We start from the raw sequence: 18,509 nt of genomic DNA on the forward strand, positions 1-18,509 counted from the left end.
TCAGTGCCAAGGAAGGTTATGAAGTAGATCATCCTGAGTGCCAACACACAGAACATACAGGGCAACCAGGTGATCAGGCCCAGTCAGCATGGGTTTATGAAAAACAAGTCCTGCTTGACTAACCTGATCTCCTTCTACGACACAGTGACATGCTTAGTGGATGAAGGAATGTTGTCTACCTAGACTTCAGTAAGGCTTTTGACACCATTTCCCACAGCATTCTCCTGGAGAGACTGGCTGCTCATCACTCTGAAGGGCATAGGCTTTTCTGGAGAAAAAATGGCTGGGTGGCTGGGTATGCTGTGGAGAATGGAATTAAATCCAATTGGAGATTGGTCACAAGCAGTGTCCCCCCTGGCTCAATATGGAGGTTGGTTCTGTTCAATATCTTTATCAATGATCTGGATGAGTGCACCCTCAGTAAGTTTGCAGACAACACCAAGTTAGATGCAAGTGTTGATCTACTTGAGGGTAGGAGGGTTCTACAGAGGGATCTGGATAAGCCAAGGCCAACTGTACAAGGTTCAACAAGGCTAAGTGATGGGTCCAGCACTTAGGGCACAACAACCCCATACAATGATACAGGCTGGGCAAGAGTGGCTGGAAAGCTGCCTGGCAGAACAGGATCTGAGGGTATTGGTTGATAGCCAGATGAACATGATCTAGCAGTGTGCTCAGGTGGCCAAGAAGGCTAACAGCATCCTGGCTTGTATCAGAAATAGCACTGTCAGCAGGACCAGGGAAGTGATTGTCTGTCTATAGTTGGCTCTGGTGAGGCCATACCTCGAGTACTGTGTTCAGTTTTGGCCCCTCACTGCAAGAAGGTCATTGAGGTGCTGGAGCGTGTCCAGAGAAGGGCAATGAAGCTGGTGAAGGGCCTAGGGAACAAGTCTGATGAGGAGCAGTTAAGGGAACTGGGGTTATTCAGCCTAGAGAAAAGGAGGCTCAGGGGAGACCTTATCACTCTTTACAACTACTTCAAAGGAGGTTGTAATGGGGTGTGGGTTGGTCTCTTCTCCCGAGCAACAGTTGATAGGACAAGAGCAAATGACTTTAAGTTGTGCCAGGGGAGGTGTAGGTTGGATATTAGGAAAAAAATATTCACTGAAAGTGTTGTGAGGCATTGGAACAGGCTGCCCAGGGAAGTGGTTGAGTCACCATTCCTTGAGGCATTCAAAAGACGTGTAGATGTGATGGTTAGGACATGGTTTAGTGGTAGACTTGGAAGTGCTAGGATAATGGTTAGACGTGATGATCTTAGAGGTTTCTTCCAACTTAAATGATACTGTGATTCTATGATCTACTCTCTTTGTGCTTCTCTTCCTCTCCCAGAGACTGAAATGATAATTCACCTTTAAAGCAGTATTCTTGAAACAACACCAGTTGTACCTGGGAGTAACATTAACATCTACTAGAATGATCTGTGGGCAGATTTTACTAAAGTTTTAGAGCAACAGAGCAATGCATACCATGTGTTTGTTCGAAGAAACCTTCCTCTTTATGCATTGAGCTAAAAAAATCTGTATCAGATGTACTGATAAGAAATTCTGTATTATCTCCAAGGTTTATACAATTAGGCTGCCAAGAATATGCTCATATGTTCTTATCTTTCTCCTCTTTCTCTCACATCTTTTTTATTCTTTCTTACTTGCTGGCCTTAATCCAGCAAATATATGTAGATCCCTAAGGTCAATGGGATGCTTGTTGAAATTAAGTAACTTGCATACATGCTTGTTGAATTAGCTTGGTAGCTTTGTAGACTGATCAGACTTTCAGCTATGTTCTGGAGTTATATTGACCTCTTCATATCAATGATTTTAAAATGGTTTTAAAAATAAAACACACAATGAAAATGCTAGTTATATCAATAATTATTATTTATAATAAAGATTAATGAACTCTGAAGTGTATTGGAACTTGTAGACACAGCAGCATGTAGAAAAAGGCCTCAATGTCAACGTTGTTTTGTTTTGTTTTGTTTCCTCATACAAACTGAAAATTTTTTTTCTATATATTTTATCTTGGGCAGCTCTTTATGTAGTATTCTCAATTTTCTAATTTCAGTAAATAAAGGGATGTTAATTTTACTTGTCCTTTTACATTTGTGTCCTGCTGTCATTCACAACTGTATCAGCCTATCTGAAAGTTGATCAATGTCGTTCTTTTTGTTTGTTAATATAATTTCAAATTTGACAGTGAAATGAAAAAATCATTTCACTGATATGCTCTTACATCTTTGCAGTAGTCTCATTTTATTTTTATTTATTGGAGCAAGTTATATTAAATATTGCATGATGAAGGATTACAGACAAGTCTGTGTTAAAGAATGTTAAAGAATGAATGGATCATTATGCTTCTCTATGGGCTTTATTCATCTCTTAAAGTGACCAGATTTGTTTAACATCTGTTAACAGGGTGATTCAGTAATCTGCCTAGACTTGAAGTTCTTAACAGAACTTTATGTCTTTCCCTCATGGATTAAAAATACATTTTATGGGAACATATTAAATCATGTTAATTAGAAGTACATTTGTGAGAAATTTCTTCACAACAACAACAACAAAAAATAAATATATGAGTAAGCACAACACCCCACAACAAACATGAAATTTTCCAAAAGTTACTGAACATTATCGAATCTTTCTGATTGATCTCATGGAAAGAATTTTGGAAGTTTGATTATAAGAAGCTGAAAATTCCTTGACTTAGTGTAAGCACAAAACAGCAGTGTGTTATCATTATTCTTATTTTAAATCCAAAATACACTGCAAAATCTACTAGGAAGAAAATTAACTCTATCCCAACTGAAACAAAGACAACCTGCACATACCAGAGAAAAAAAAGGTCCTTGTTCCTGCGATAATCTTCTGAAAATCTGGAAATGACTGGAGAAGACAAATAAGAACTCTCTTTTGTGTGAATGTCTGTGAGAGTTACTGAGATTTGGAGGAGGATTAGGCAGGAAATTAGATTCATGTGATTAAGGCCAGGGTATAATGCATTGCTGAAGGATATTGTTAATGCTGCCTGCTTTGGCTACAGTTGGCAGATGTTCTCAGGAAAGCACTGTTGAGTCATTAATTTTTGCAGGTAAGTATAAATGTATGCATTCTTATTTTATGTGTTCATGTAGATATATAAGTACATGCATCATTTCAATACACAAAATACAAAGTATGCATATATTTATATACATAAAATGTTTTAAGTAACCTAAAATATGGACTAATGCTTATAGAAAAATTTGAAATTAAGTTAAATAAATCATATTAACTGAGCTCTGATACAGCAGATTCTTTTTCTATAGTCATTGTCAGTGCTTCACTTCCTCTCTAGGGAAGAAAAGATTTCAAATTTCGTCATCTAAACTTAAAGTTCCTATGGGTACTCTCTTTGCTTTTTTAAATATATGTAACAAATGTATTTCAGAGACATTCATTGTTCCAGCAGAATGCAAGCAAGGTCTGTGATTAAAGCATCACTTTGCTAAAGTCAAGGTCATTGGGAAACAACACCACAAAACTTGGGAGACTGGTAAAAATATGATGACCTGATGTCACATGCCAGACATATAGAAACAAAAGTGTAATCAAGGATGTTTGTTTTCAAAAGCAGGAAAAAAAAAAAAGTGTTGTTTTTTTTTTAAGTTACATCTTGTATTTCATTTAAATAAAAATAGTAAAAAAAAAGTGTCCCCTATTAGTTCAATACACTTCTGCTGCTTACTGCTGCTCTTCTCATTTTGTATTCTGAGTACTCAGGAGGGCTCTAAATCTCTAAAATTAAAAAAAAAAAAAAAAAAAGGTATCTCTAATGCAGAAGGCAGCCCTGTACAGCTGGTAACAGTGTTTTCAACTGCTCATAACTATACCTTAAAAACCTTAAAACTAGAAAAACATACCTTAAAACTAGAAAAGGTGGCGTTTTTATTGTTTGATTTGGTTTGGTTTCATTCATTTTTTATTTGTTTTTTTGTTTTTTGTCCTTTGAATGTCCTTTCATTTCTTAATTTTTAGGGTTTAGGGTTTAGTCATGTATTCAAATTTCCTAAGAGGAATACCAGTAAATCATATGATGTGATATAAAAATCAATAAAACTGGGTATTCCTTATGACTTCTGACTTTTAAGCTGTTTGGGGTGCACTTGAATTTTGAACTCTTTGATCAGTTCATAGTTAATAAACAGTTGATCCTTTCCTATACCCTGCAGGATCTGTGATCATCCAAGATCTATGGGGGACTATGGTACAAGATGGGGGACATGGTGTCCTAGATAGCCATGAACTGTGATTCAGATGCTTCACACCTAGATTCCAGGAGCTACACTTTAAGAAGAGCAGCAAATAATGCCAGTTACAGAACAGATTGGAAGTACCTATCAGTAGGGCTCATGATTTTTGAAGTTTCTACTCTTCAACTCACTTTCTTGTAACACGCCAAACTCCTTATTGTAATCTCATGTCCCTGGAAATGGAGTCTTTAACAAAAATGCTGAACATAACCAGACTTGCCATAAAACAACAAGAGTTGGCAATATCATGAGCAATTGTTTTGCTTCAAGCAAGCAAAACAGAGAACACAACAGCAGTTGCTTAAACTGGCCTATTAATCTTTAAAAGTGTTCCTGGATGCAGGTATGAACATTGTAGTTAGTCTCAAAAGAGGGAGTTATTTTTCTTGCCGGAAATCTTAACATTCAAGAGAGTTTTCAAAAATCTTTTTATGGTTCATTTTAATGGCATTGGATTCTGGTACAGACCCTTAAATTTAACACCCACTCTCTAGTGCATTTATTTCCTGCATAACATTTATCTCATTATATAGCAGGGGAAGTTATAGTATTCCTACATCCACAATCGAAAGAGAGCACAGAACCAATCAGAAATTAAGGAAATTATTAAAATTAACTGTACTATTATTGCAATATTGTATTCTTAATCATGTCTTTATCACCATATTTTGTCTTTGTTCACAACCATTGTGCACAAAATACAGTTTTTTGGATAACAACAAAGACAAATCCTGTTTTGGCTGCAAGCTAGATTGCATCTGTTCCTCTTACTGAATTATGTGGGCTTTTGGCACAAGTTGTATTTGCATACATTTCCCAGGAACACTAGAACTACTACCCCATGCAAGGATCAGTTTTGTAGGGTTTGTCACGTCAGGATGCCCATGGTACTGAAGATGGAGAACTACATAAGAACAAGCAATTTTAGCACAAGTGAGTCAAACCAGACCCCATTAACATTGCAAGAGTCTTCTCGATAGGTATATACTTCCTTAACCAAGCAGGTTAAGGAATTATTTGTAAAACGCTTAGACTGTGAGGAGGTGCACAGGCATATGACTGAACCCTCCTGCTTTGGTTATCAGTAAAAAACTATATATCAAAATAATGTGGGAAGATCTTCCTATAACAGTTTTTCTTTCAGGGAAGATATATTGGTGATAAATTTTAATTTTTTGATATTTCAAATGTATGCAGAACTCCTTAGGGAACTGAGCATTTTTGTTTAAAACCAACAAAAACAACATAAGATGGGTCGAAATGAAATGGTCTTGCTGAGAGTGAAAATTGCTTTACATTATAAACTTTTTCAAATGTTCATAATTTTATGAACCTTTTAGACAGAAGGTTTTTGTGGCCCATAATTGGATTTTTTTTTTCATATCTTTGTGGGTGTGTGTGTGTTCCCAGACTTTTTCAGGCCTTCTTTTCTTTTGCCTTTCTTGGCTATCTGCTCTGAGAAGTTTTCCTACAGCATTTGTGTTGGTGACTATATATGTCTCACTGATGCTGTTTCAAATTTTTCACTGTTAGAGTTACATGTCAGTATCATCTTGACTCATTGCAGTCAGAATTGCATAGGGCTTGACTGAGCGACACACCAGTCTGCTTTGACTTCACACTAGCCCTTATCCCATCCCCAGTCTTCAAAACAGAAAGCAGTGCTCGGTTTACCATCAGTCCAAACCTGGTTTGTCTCTCATCTTTGTCTGGATCGTCAGGGGGAATAGGTGAGAACAATTTTCAGACTAAGTACTTGACTTAATAGTATGTCAAGGACTCCATGGGAACAAAACAGCTCTTCTGGACAGTTGTGACTTTTTTGTGTTCCTGTTGAACTTCCTATGACAAGTGATAAGTAAGGCTCATATTGATTCAATCACCCTATCTCATGTTTTTTTTTCATTTGATCTTGGAGCTTATTTCAGCTATACTATACTACCTCTTGGGCTGTTTCTCAGATGCAGAGACTGCCACAAAAGTGGTGGAGAAAAAACATGAGCCATAAAACTGGGATTTGAGCATAGATCTGAATATTGCCAAAGATGAGAGCTCACCTTCTGGGGCAAGAGGTTGCAGAAAACAACCCCTTGATGGGTTCTTATGACTGATAATGACATTGAGTAAAGAAGACAGCAGTGTGCTTCTTCTGTTGACTTCTTGCCTTCTGGTCTTTTAAAGACACTCCACTTTGAAAGTAAGTTCTGCAAATCTAATTTTAATATTGTCTATTTTAGAAGACAGGAAACGGATTTATGAGCATGTGGCAAATTAAACAATGCAGATGAACCTTTTTTCTTTTTTAATCTTTTCAGTAGATCATCTATGCATTTTTCAAACAAATTCCCCAAAGTTATTTTGCTCACTTTAAAAAAAATAAATAAAATAATAATATATATATGTATATAAATTCTGGCAAAGCTCACCAGTAAAAGACAGTAAAGACAGTACTGCCTAATTCAAACACCTTTTTTTTTTTTTTTTCCCCATGGGCATCTAGTCAATAGGTTAAAAAATATAACTTCATAGCATGGATAGCATGGATTCCTCTTCTTTTTTATCTTTTCCTTTTTTTTTTTTTTTAATTAAATGCGTGCAATTTTCTTAACTGTAGTTATGCTTGACATGGGAATCCTTTCCTTCAGCCATAGTTCAATATCATGGCTACAGGATTCGTTCAATGTGTGAAACTCTAATCACAATGGGAACCACAGACCTCTTCTACAATTAGAGTAGATTTTGTTAACACTGGAACACATCATTTACATCTAATAGGGGTTAATGTCTCCTCAAAATTAGTTACCAAGGAATAAGTGTGTCCCTTATCCATGCCAGCACCATTATAAGTTTAACTAAAAGCTTAATCAGGAGCAGGAAATTACAAGGTAATGTACTACTGCTCTCCTAGCACTACGTGCATTATCTTTTAACTATTGATTAGGTTTGATGTAAACCTTTTCTCCTCATTGGTAAAAACAGAAACTGGGTAGTAAGTCAGAACTAGACCATACTTGGTCTTAGAAATGAGAATGTTTATTAACGTTAACCTATTAACATTAGCCTCAGCCTAATTAATTTTCATTTATAATATATATTATGGCATATATCAATAAAATAAAAAAGTATTAGTAAGGGCTAGGTAATGCGCAAGTGAAAATAATGTCCAGTTCTCTACAGTTATGCTTTGCTAGCCCTTGGTCTTGCACCTTTCTCTGAAATTTCAAGTGTTGACTGCTTTATGGAAGAAAAAGTGCTTCTCCTCCATCCAATTTGACATGCAAATGTCTCTGTTAATGGTTTTCCTAGGAGTATATTCTTCAGGAATGAAAGAAATATAAAATAGCATGGCATAAAGCAGAAACATATAGTGAAAAAGAAAAAAAAAAAAGAAAAAAAAGATTTCTACAATTCATAATCATTATGTTACAATAAAAGATGTCTGTCACACAAGTTAATCTTGTTTATTATTTTTTTCCCCTGGAGTTTTATTGTCTTTTCTTTCTTTAGATCTGGTGATTTTAATTAAGTAGTCTTAACTTATCATTATTTTTATGACCTTTTTTGCTTCTTGTAGGCACTGTACACAAAGTAAACAAATAAATGAAAGAAATATCCTTATTATTGTTACTTAGTTTAAACCTAAGCCCTGCTATCTGTTATTATCTGATAAGATTTATCTAGATCCACCACTTGAATATAGAAAATCTCTACTTGGAACCAAATGTGGAATTTAAGCAGATATAATGAAATTAAACATTATCTCCAAGCACTTAGAAAACAGTATTATTGGGACTTACAGGGATTGTGTCTCACCTAAAAGAAAGCACCTGGTGTAGCAATGATTTCCAATAATGATCAAAATTAATCCTTTGGTTGACAACCAACACAAATCCTATACATAGTTTAAAAGCTGTTAAGCAGGACTCTACATCAGTAGAAGTGTGATTATTGTGCTGATCCTGTGCTTAGGTGAAAACTTCTTACCATGTACCGGAGCATTTCTTCAGTGCTGAATGAAAAAGAGGGGAGTAGGGCATAGGGATTCCCTTTGCTATATCACTTCCATAAGTGCCACATGATTTTCCTAGTTCTATTATTTACGTTCTACCTACTCTTAGTTTATGGCATCTTCCTGACAGGTTGCTAGCTGAGGAAGTATGGTTTACCTGCTGATGTATGGAATCAAGATCAAGAAACATCATGAGTCTGTAGCTCAGAAGACAGCAATTTTCAATTCATAATTGAAATTTCAGTTGTTACGTGAATCCCAACTGACTCATCAAAGAGACAGATTGATGTCTTTTGTACAGAGCCTGGAATTTGGTCTCTTATTATGAAGAGGCATCATTCTTCTGTAAGAAATAAACAGTTTCATTACATCACCTGCTGAAGTCTGATCATTTTGTAACCATTTGCTTAATGGTTGCTTGTTACATTGGAAAATAGCACGTTATCTCTTGAAAAAATTTCAAGTACCTGCTTGTACATTCTGAAAGAATTCTTAACTTTTATTAAACATACAATTGAGAATAATCCACTTGCGCAGCAGCTTTTCCACTACGCACAGAGTTTCCAAACACTGAATTTACAGATACTGAAACACTCTCAGAAGTACACTGGTATTTAAAATCTGTACACCCAACCAAAGTGTTTTTTCATTTTCTATGTTTCTGTAAGTAGTAATGAAGATACAGGCTAATTTTTCAGAGCCTGGTATATTCCAATGACTTTACAGATTTAAAATCTCCAAGAAATTATGTGGAAGTGTGCTTTGGCTGCTTAAAAAAATAATAAAAAGAAAATTGATTTTTTTAGGCTTTCATTTATTGATTGACAGCTTAACATTTATCAGCTCAAACAGCTTATGTCTGCCAATATGTGAAATGATATTTTAGAGGTCAAGCTTGTGCACCAGGTGGTTTTGTTTGCATTTCTAAAACTGGTCTTTGCTGGGCCGTCATTATCATCATTTACCTTTTTTGGGGGACTCAGGACATAATACACACAGTGACAAATAATTGTTAGAAAGCTCTACTTACAGCCTTTATCCATAATGTCTGAATAATAATAATAAGAAAAGCAGCAATTGCTGTGATGATATCTCTGTTCTTTTTTAGCTATAATATTGCTGTTTCCTTCTCTCACTGTGTCACCAGGAACCTTGAAATATGAACAAAACTACAGATCTGATCCATGTAAAATAGCTCTGATAATGATCAGCAAAATCACGTCAAATTCTTATGTTTTAAAGGTGTTGGCAAGATGTAACAGAGCTGTTTCCTTGTGCAAGTTTACTGGCTTGCTTTGCCTTTTGCTGTGACCTGCCTGAGCACAAACTTGAATAAAACTTAAAGGCAAAAGAAAAGAAAATGAAACAATGGAACAAAAAAACTTCAAGGGCAAAGAAAACTATGAAACCAACACCAAACACACGGACTCCACATTTTTTTCCTGCAGTTATGATGACAAAGTGTTAACTTGCAACATTTGATACAGACTAACCCACATGGTAAATCCATATTCCCACTCAACAAAGAGTTACCGAAATAGATGAGTATCTGTGTACTGCTTGACAAATGGCATTTCCTACACTTGACAGTTGTTAAAAACACTTGATAACACTGTGCAATCTCTGGCATTGTTGTACAGAGAAAGCCTCAGCTATTTCCTATGACTGTATTTATAATTACATTTTCTTTACACTGAATTGTCTGTCAACTTCTGATTTTGTAAATCATTTTCATAGTGCAGCTGAAAAATTTCTAAACCACTATCAAGGAATGACATACAAAGTCAAAAGACAAATGCTTCATCAACTGTGAATAGTGATCCTACAAATCTGCATTTTAAGGGTAAAGAAGTTATGAAGAGCAAAACATCAAATCACAAAGGCTGATTACTTGCTGCTAACTAACAGTAATAGAGATTGTCAATGTGTAACACCTGTTAATTTTCAGGTGTATTCAGAATAAAAGCAATTAACAAAGGGAAATATAAGGACTCTTTCTTGAACTGGAATTTGCACCAAGTGTACTTTTTGTTAGTGTGAAAGTAAACTTCTACGAGTAGCCTGATTGGAGAAGTTGTCATTGATTTTTGAAGCTGATGTGAATGAAGAGAAATTATTCCTCTTATTTTAAACTCAAATCAGTTCACAGAAGTGGGTTTATTAACTAAGCTAAGAAGAAGAAATCTCCATGGGGGTGATAGAAGGAAGGAAAGGCAGCCAAATCTTTGGCTGCAGAGAACATTTCATCTGAACCATTGGCAACTGGGACAACCTGCCTGGCTGTGGCCTAATTTAAAATGATACTTTAATTTTACTATAATTATTAATTTAAATAAATATGGTGGAAATTTGTTTTAGATCATCTCCAGTACCATGGAGTAAAGTTGCCTCTGTTGCTTGTTCAAAAAATAATTCTTGAATCAAATTCTAATCAAGTAACAACAAAATTGCTTTTCAGGCTATGAGTCCATGGAGACATAGAATATTCACTGTGTTTTGTGCAGTACGTGGTATGATGGTCCTTCTACCAGACAAAAGCTCCAATGCACAATTACAAAATGAATAATAAACCTTTGTAATTTCCTCTCTCCCTCTTAATGGTCTACTTTCATGTTAAAATTATGTGGATGAAAAGGAAGGCAAGTTATTTGTCTTATTTTCATTTTAATAACTAAAATCACCATTTATTTCCCTTTCTTCATCTTAAATAATATTGAGTTTGAGGATTTCATGCTTTCTCCCTCCCTGTCTCCTAGGAAACCGATCTCATGACCTTTAACATCTCAATGCACCGATCTTGGTGGCGGGAGCACGGGCCTGGCTGCATACGAAGGGTGGTGCGTCCTTCTGCTCCTGGCATCCTAGATGATTACTCCTACGTCTCTGTGACAGGCTGCATAATTGATTTCCAGTACCTAGAGGTTATTCACAGTGCTATCCAAATACTCCTCTCCGTAAGTCCCAATTTTCTCTTGCACTCGGATTCGAGCCGTCTTTCCGCATTCAGTCTTCAGTTGTTGTGTGCCTCTTTCCTGACAAGGTGATGTAGTGGTTGATCAATAGGAGCATGGATTTGGAATTGTATTGTATTTGAATTAGAGAATGATAGTCACATTATTAAAATGTACACTGCTCTTCTCTTTGCTTATGACAAAAGTGACAAAGTGGCATAGTCCCCATTCTGGCCTTTACTAGGAGAGGTGAAAACTATTTCAAATTCTCATCTCTCATTCATTGAGACACACCGAAAAGGAGAACAGACTTGTCCAAAATTAGTTGGCCTAAACCTTTCCAAAGTTCACAATCAATGATGGTATTTATTCAGTCCTGAATGTAAATATATTTTACATGACACACAACTAAGATTCTCCCAAAGTGAGATATGAATGTGACACTTGAAAAAAGTCAGGGAAATATTAGGAGTGAGAGTACTCATGTATATTTAATGACATTATCTGTTCTTTCCTGGGACTCTGGGTTATGAGAATACTCTGCCTTCATGATCTACTTTTTATTGTTGCAATACTAGTCAAAAATTGCAAGCACTAGAAGTCATTACAAAAAGTATGCTGTCCATTGAATGGTCATTGAGCCATGGGACAATGGGCACCTGAGGGCTATGGGCAATTCAAAGAAGCACTGGGGCTGGATGAATTACTTTGGGAGCAGCAGCCCAGTCTTGTCCACAGTCTTTCCTCATTTTGCTAGCTGGTTCTGCTTATGCTCAAAATCTTGGCTGGCACAAACTTTGTGTGATTTAGAAGTGGTAGCTCTTTCTTGGTTTCTTTCTCTACATAGCTGAGTGTAGTACATAGCAAATGGTTCACACCATGTGGGTGCACGTGGTTCTGATATGCCTTAGATATCTGCACCTATTCTGAGAACACAAATGCTCATGGTTCGTGGTTGTAACCATGACCACCAGTGCTTGGCAGATAGTCAGAGAAGAGTTGTCATCTAAAGTCCACGCCTGCTCCATGAAAAAGACTCCATGGTCTGATCAACCAGATAGGTTGGATATTCCTGGTCTACTCAGTAATTCAAGATGTTTTACTAACTGACTTGTAAGTCCTTTACTAACAAAGAAAGAGATTAGAGATTTTAAGCTTATTAGTTTAAAATTATGTTCAGATTTTAATTTTCACATTTTCTCAAGTTAATTACATTTATTTTCTGAAAGAAAAAAAATCTGTGTGCATGTTGGGACAACTTGCATGCCTGGAGTGATGTAATAGATGGTTACAGGCTCTTCAGGAGAGAAAGGCAGAGAAGAAGAGGAGGTAAGTAGCCCTGTATTTCAAGGAATGCCTTGACTGCACGTAGCTGGGAGATGGAGATAAAAGGGCTGAGTGTCTCTGGGTAAGAGACAGGGAAAGGGCAATAAGACATATTATGGTGGGAGTCTGTTATACACCACTCAAACAGGGTGAAAAGGCAGATGAAATATTCTATAAGCAACTAGAAGTTTCATGATCACTAGCCCTTGTTCTCATGGGAGACTTCAACTTCCCAGATGTCTGCTAGAAATAAACTAACACAGAGAGGAAGCAGTCTAGGAGATTCCTGGAGTATGTGTAGGATAGCTTACTCACACAGGTGGTGAGGGAACCATCTAGGGAAGGTGCCTCACTTCACTTGACCTGTCCTTGCAAACAGGGAAAGACTTATGGGTGATGTGATTGCTGGAGGCTGTTTTGGGCACAGCGATCATGAAATGATAGAGTTTTTGATCTTTGGTGAAGTAAGAAAGGTGGTTGACAGAGCTGTTACCTTGGATTTCTGGAGGGTAAACATCAGCCTATTTAGAAGTCTTGCTGACAGGGTCAGGACCTAGATGATTTCTATGATGTGTCATAGATCTAACTGTCTAGAACTGCCTAACTGTCTAGAACACAGTAGTGTTCACAGTCTAAAAGTCTTGAAGTTTTAGACTTCTCAGCATTACTAAAGGATGCTTTTGTAAGATGCCAAATGCTATTGCCTTACCACTGCTTTTAGTCAAAATTTAATAAACTTTGATCTTACAGCAGTGATTAATGAACTTCCACTTTAAAGTCCAGACCTGAATTAGTGCATTTTCTTAGTTCACCAGTGACATCACAAGTGCTTGCATATCCCATGTGTCTGTTCCAGCTTCTCAAGCACTGGTGACATCACAGGCACCTAAACCAGCCTTTTCCTGCATGTTGTTCAGTCAGAAAGTAAAGACTTTGAGTCAAGATATTTTTCAGTGAAAATAAAATTACTTCTCTTGAGGCCTGGTCCTGTATGTGTCAACATATGTTGTGAAATTACAATGCAAGCAGGCTTTGGAAAAGAATATTGCGCACTGCATCTGCAAAGCCCGATAGAGTACAGCTTTCTTAATCTTGTGAGGGTTTGTTAGTGAAACCAGGTTGCCTCTCCCATTAGGTCCATCTCTGCATCTGCAGCAAATTCCCCTCGTAGTCCACTAGTGTTCATTTTGCTCAAGTGAGCCCATACAAGGGAAATTGTAGTGTAGTCGATTTAATAGGAAAAAAACATTAATATATTCAAATTGTATTTATATAAATTATTCCTCACTCCTGTAAGAAAAATGTATTGTGATATTCAGAATTTTTTATAGAAATTTTGTGATTAAATTTAGAGTTCTGTGGAAATACAGCTGGTGGCTGAAATCAAGAACAGTTTTGTTCTCTGCTTATCCAGTGTAATAAAACTCAGCTCAAAATTTACCAAATGACAAGAACACAGATAGAAATATTATAATAATAGAATAAAAGCATTTTATATATATACACTTAATGAAATATGCATATGGAAAAATAGAAAAACTATGTAGTAATTTGTACAGCTTTATGTAAAGCATAAGATGTCCGTTTCTTGTGGTGTGAATGATTGCCTGGAACAATCATAAATAAATTCTGTATACAATTCATTGCAAGTTCAAAATGTGCCAGGAACTTGTAAGGCTTGACTGGGAATTAAATAATTGCAGTTTCAGATATTGCTTTTGACTGATATACACAATGTTAAAATATGCAAAGTAGGGTGTTCCTCCAGTCTTATTATCTTCCTTATTCCATCTGTGAGGCAGTGTGATTAGCGTACGAGTCTGTACTTCAATTTCCATTTAGAATTGTAATTTAGCCTTGCTTAATTTACTGCCCCACAGAACATAAGTCACCACCTAGATTATCAGACTTGCTGCAGTTTCCTCCCATTTTCTGAGTACTGTTGACCTGAGGAGTCTCCCATTCATTTCAGATGCATAACTGTTTTCCTAATTGGGATACTAATTTCAGTTGTTAGTTAAAAGGTCATTTAGGTTGTCTTTTTACAGTACTGAAGAATTACTAGATGGCCAGCCATGTAGATCAGAAGGCCTGTTTTTTTTTTCTTTTTCTTTTCCTTTTTTTTTTTTTTTTTTTTTTGCCTTGTGTCTAGTCCCCACAGCAGAATATTCCTTTTTGGACCTTGAAATCTACTTAATTTTCATAACTTTTTTTTTTTCTTTTTGGTAGCGGTAGGAGTGTAACAAACCATTTTACAGTGTAACAAAAACTTTATTGGCATAACAAATCATTTTATCATGCTAACTCTTGTCCAAATGACTGGGAAGGTGAGCATTTCTAATTGATAGGGAGTCAGAGCCACTGTGATAAGATATCCCTCCAGAGGTAAATATCAGATACCTGTCCAGATATGTAATCCACTGCATTTGTCCAGTTTTGAAAGGTAACTTTTTTTAATTATTAAAAATAAATAAATAAATAAGGTATATATATATATTTATATGCACAGAATGCTGCAGCTGTGACTACATTAGACCCTACTTCAGGTAATAGACTATATGGCAGTTTATTTAGTTCTAACACACTAAGACTCCTTTTGTATTTGATCTTTAGTTGTTTCCAAAGAAAATATCTTTTACCAGTGAAACAGTAACTTTGTATCTCATCCTTATTTTTCCCAGCTATTGAAATGATTGAATATTGAAGGTGTTAAGCATTTCTGTAGACTGGGGAAAAAATCAAGAGAAATATGGGAGAGTGGGATGCAATTAATAATAAAAATATATATTTCATGTGTGTTTAAATGTACATTTGTTTCTTGCATAGCACATATTCTTGTGATGAGTAAGTCCTTTGTACACAGTACCTTTAATTTCAAAATGCAAGACGTCATCTTTATTGAAATCTGAATTTTTGGAGAATGAATGGATATTACAGTCAAAACAGTGACAGATGAACAACGTTGAGAGAAACCCTTGCAGAAAGTTTTGTATTAGACGCTGAGACTTATACCACAGTAAGTTTGTCTACAGCTGCACTGTGAAACAGAGACCCTCAAGCCAAGGTTCATGGAAGTAGCTCTGGAATTAGCAGCAGTATAACTTCATCAGTACTGAAAAAGCAAAACGAATTAATTTTGGCAGAGTGACAGGCTGACACTAGGGTGCTTCAGGGGATGGGAGCTGTAACCTTCTCGTGATGCTGCATGGCACAAGGTGAGTTTAACTTTCCACCAGGGTCTCAGAACACTACTCTTCATTGTACAGAAGAGCCATATCTAATATCTAGAACCCTGAAGGCAACAGAATTGAAAAAGAAATTGAAAACACTCAGAACATTCAAGCTGTTTGGCATGTTGCTGCTGACCAAATGCAGGATATTTTGAAGAAAATCCCTGTTTTACTTTGCAGAGGTCCATCTGGTGGCTCTTGTCAATCAGTGTCATGTATAGCCCCTAGGTGACCACCGGACCTACATATGAGGAGCAGTCACAAAATAACAGCAACAAAACAAAACAAACAACCACAAAAACAAACTAACAAACAAAACCCACCTGGAGAGTCATCTGGTTTTCAATACATTATAAAGCCAAGCAAAGATCTGATGTAAAGAGATAAAGAATCTTATCCATAGAGGAACTGGAAGCAGTGAACATACCAGCCTAGGGTAAAGTCAGTCACTAATCAGTGGGGGATAACTTATTTGCTAACTCTACCAAGCACAAAATAGAGCCAGAAAAATCATTTATTTTCCACAGTATATTGTATGTAGGAAGTTGTATACTCACAGGTATAAGAAGAAAGACTTCTGGCAGCCAACTTGGGAATTGGTACTGTGGTCACTGTTCAAGTGAACAATTTTCCAGCAAGATGGACAGACTACATCTATACACATCAATTAACCATGCCAAGGGACTTGGACGGTGAGGCCAACCGGTCCAGGGCAGTTCAAGCTCATTTCTACACAAAGGGCCTCAGTCTCCAAAATAGGCTAGTGTGTCCAAGCCACCCAGCAGGAATAATCCGTGGATTGTTCTCCCAACCAAAATTGTGTTTTGCAAATTTTTGGGGGGAAAACAAAGGCTGGAAAAGGCCAAACTCATACCTCGTAGTGGCATGGGTGACTGCATGCTAGTACCAGGAACACTCCCAAGCATGCAGGAATTTTTTCCTATTGATGCAGCTGTAGCAGACAAATGTCCAGTTGCAGTTCTTTATGCAGAGGCAACCTAGGCAGAAGATGGCAAGAAGTAGCTAAGGGGCCTGTTTAGCTAGAGGAGTGTAGAAATCCTTGATTTATACCAACATCTTACTTTTTTAATCTCTGCCAGAGAAGCTAATGGTCTACCTTTTTGACACAGCAGAGTACGGTATGTTTTCACGTGACACCTAGTGGTCACAGCGATGTTTTATGACAGCGCACAATGTCAGGCAATCAATACTGGACTGATATCAGGAATTGATATCCTTGTTAATATCCATTTTGATGGATAGGTAATTCCACAGGTGGTACAACTGAAGATGGTGGTGGGTTTCCATTGAGAGGCATTCTGTTCTGTTAAGCTCTTCCACCATCCTCATGTAGCACTGTGTGAGTACCTCAAGCCCTGCGTTAAGGAACATACATCTGCCTTGTGTCAGTAGTTCTGCTGTCCTCTTTCCAGATGGAGAACTCCAGCATGGAGCTGAGGCTTTGCCTGGAGAAGAATTGTGTTGTTTCTGTGCTGTTTCTAAATGTTTCACTCTTGGATGTGTACCTTCATGATGTATCAACAGGAAAACAAGATGAAAACACCTTGAGCTTTGAGCACAAATCTCCAAGGCCTGAGATGTTCTTTTAATTTATTGTGGGAATTATTTTCATTTATACCTGGCCTCATTCTGGCCCCCAAGAAAGTTCTGTCTTTTGCATAAATGGTGGAGTGAAGATGGTACCAAAAGTGGTAGGGCTTTGACCATACTTTTTGTCTAAAACTCTTTCTTTGGTAATCTAGAGAAAATTGGGGCCAACACCATTAAAGAGCTTGAAGAAGTTGGTCTTTGTTCAGTTTTGGTTTCCTTGGGCTGCAGCATGCATTTGCTCTGGTACAGGAAGACATCCAGTGTGCATAGCAGTGTGACAGTGTGGAGGCAGCTTGCACTGCTGTCCTCCATTGTTGGTGGTGGAGGCCTTCATGTCTTGGATATATCTAAATATGATTGTGCATACAAGAGATGACAAAACTACATGTAACTGATCACTGTCTCCCAGGAGTTGGAATAGAAAATATGCACGTATAAAACACAATTGCTAAAGTATGTGTCCTAAGAATATCTCTTCCCAGTGCACCTTTCAATTCCTGAATTTATAAAAATTGTACTTTCTCTGAATAGGAAATAAACTTCCAAAGCAGACACAGCATCCGTGTCTGAAAGTTTGATGATATTTCCACTGCTGGTAGAAAAATCTCAACCTCTGTATGCTATGCTAAGGAAAAAAATAAATAAAATAAATAAATAAAAGATATTTCCAGCACTTACCTCATTTTCTGTAAAAATAGTACTAACCTGTCCAAAAGATTCATGCTTACCAATGAAAGCTGATGCTGAACACTTTAAAAAAATCTAATCATCAAAGTTCTTAGATTTGTCATCCTTACATTTTCACGTTTCCCTGTTTTAATTAACCAGGTAGGATGATTTCATTTTGAATTTTCATTTTTATTCTGATGATTCATAATAATGCAATCACCCCTACCATAAAATTAGTTACTTTCCCTTCAGTTACTTTCTCATCATAATTCTCTGATGTCCTAAATGCGTATTCTTCTGCCCAGAGCATGCAACATCACTTCTATAGGGAAAAGAAAAACAATATGATCCGATTATATTATTTCTGGTTATCTGTCATCAGTCAGTGCCTCATACTAACTCCAAGCAATTGCCTCCCTCTG

The 18,509-nt window shown here is 36.8% G+C and overlaps 1 protein-coding gene across 9 annotated transcripts in view; it reads left to right on the forward strand.

Annotated features, from left to right (window-relative positions):
- Positions 1-18,509, forward strand: part of NKAIN3 (sodium/potassium transporting ATPase interacting 3) — a 372,372-nt gene that overhangs the window by 275,230 nt on the left and 78,633 nt on the right. For all 9 annotated transcript variants that reach the window (XM_080582402.1, XM_080582408.1, XM_080582409.1 and 6 more), the window contains one exon: positions 11,057-11,254. In XM_080582402.1, coding sequence (XP_080438528.1) covers positions 11,057-11,254 — 198 coding nt within the window. The remainder of the gene's footprint in view (positions 1-11,056; positions 11,255-18,509) is intronic.

The sequence above is a fragment of the Anser brachyrhynchus genome, assembly GCF_964034855.1.
Source record: "Anser brachyrhynchus genome assembly, chromosome: 2".
Lineage (NCBI taxonomy): Eukaryota > Metazoa > Chordata > Aves > Anseriformes > Anatidae > Anser > Anser brachyrhynchus.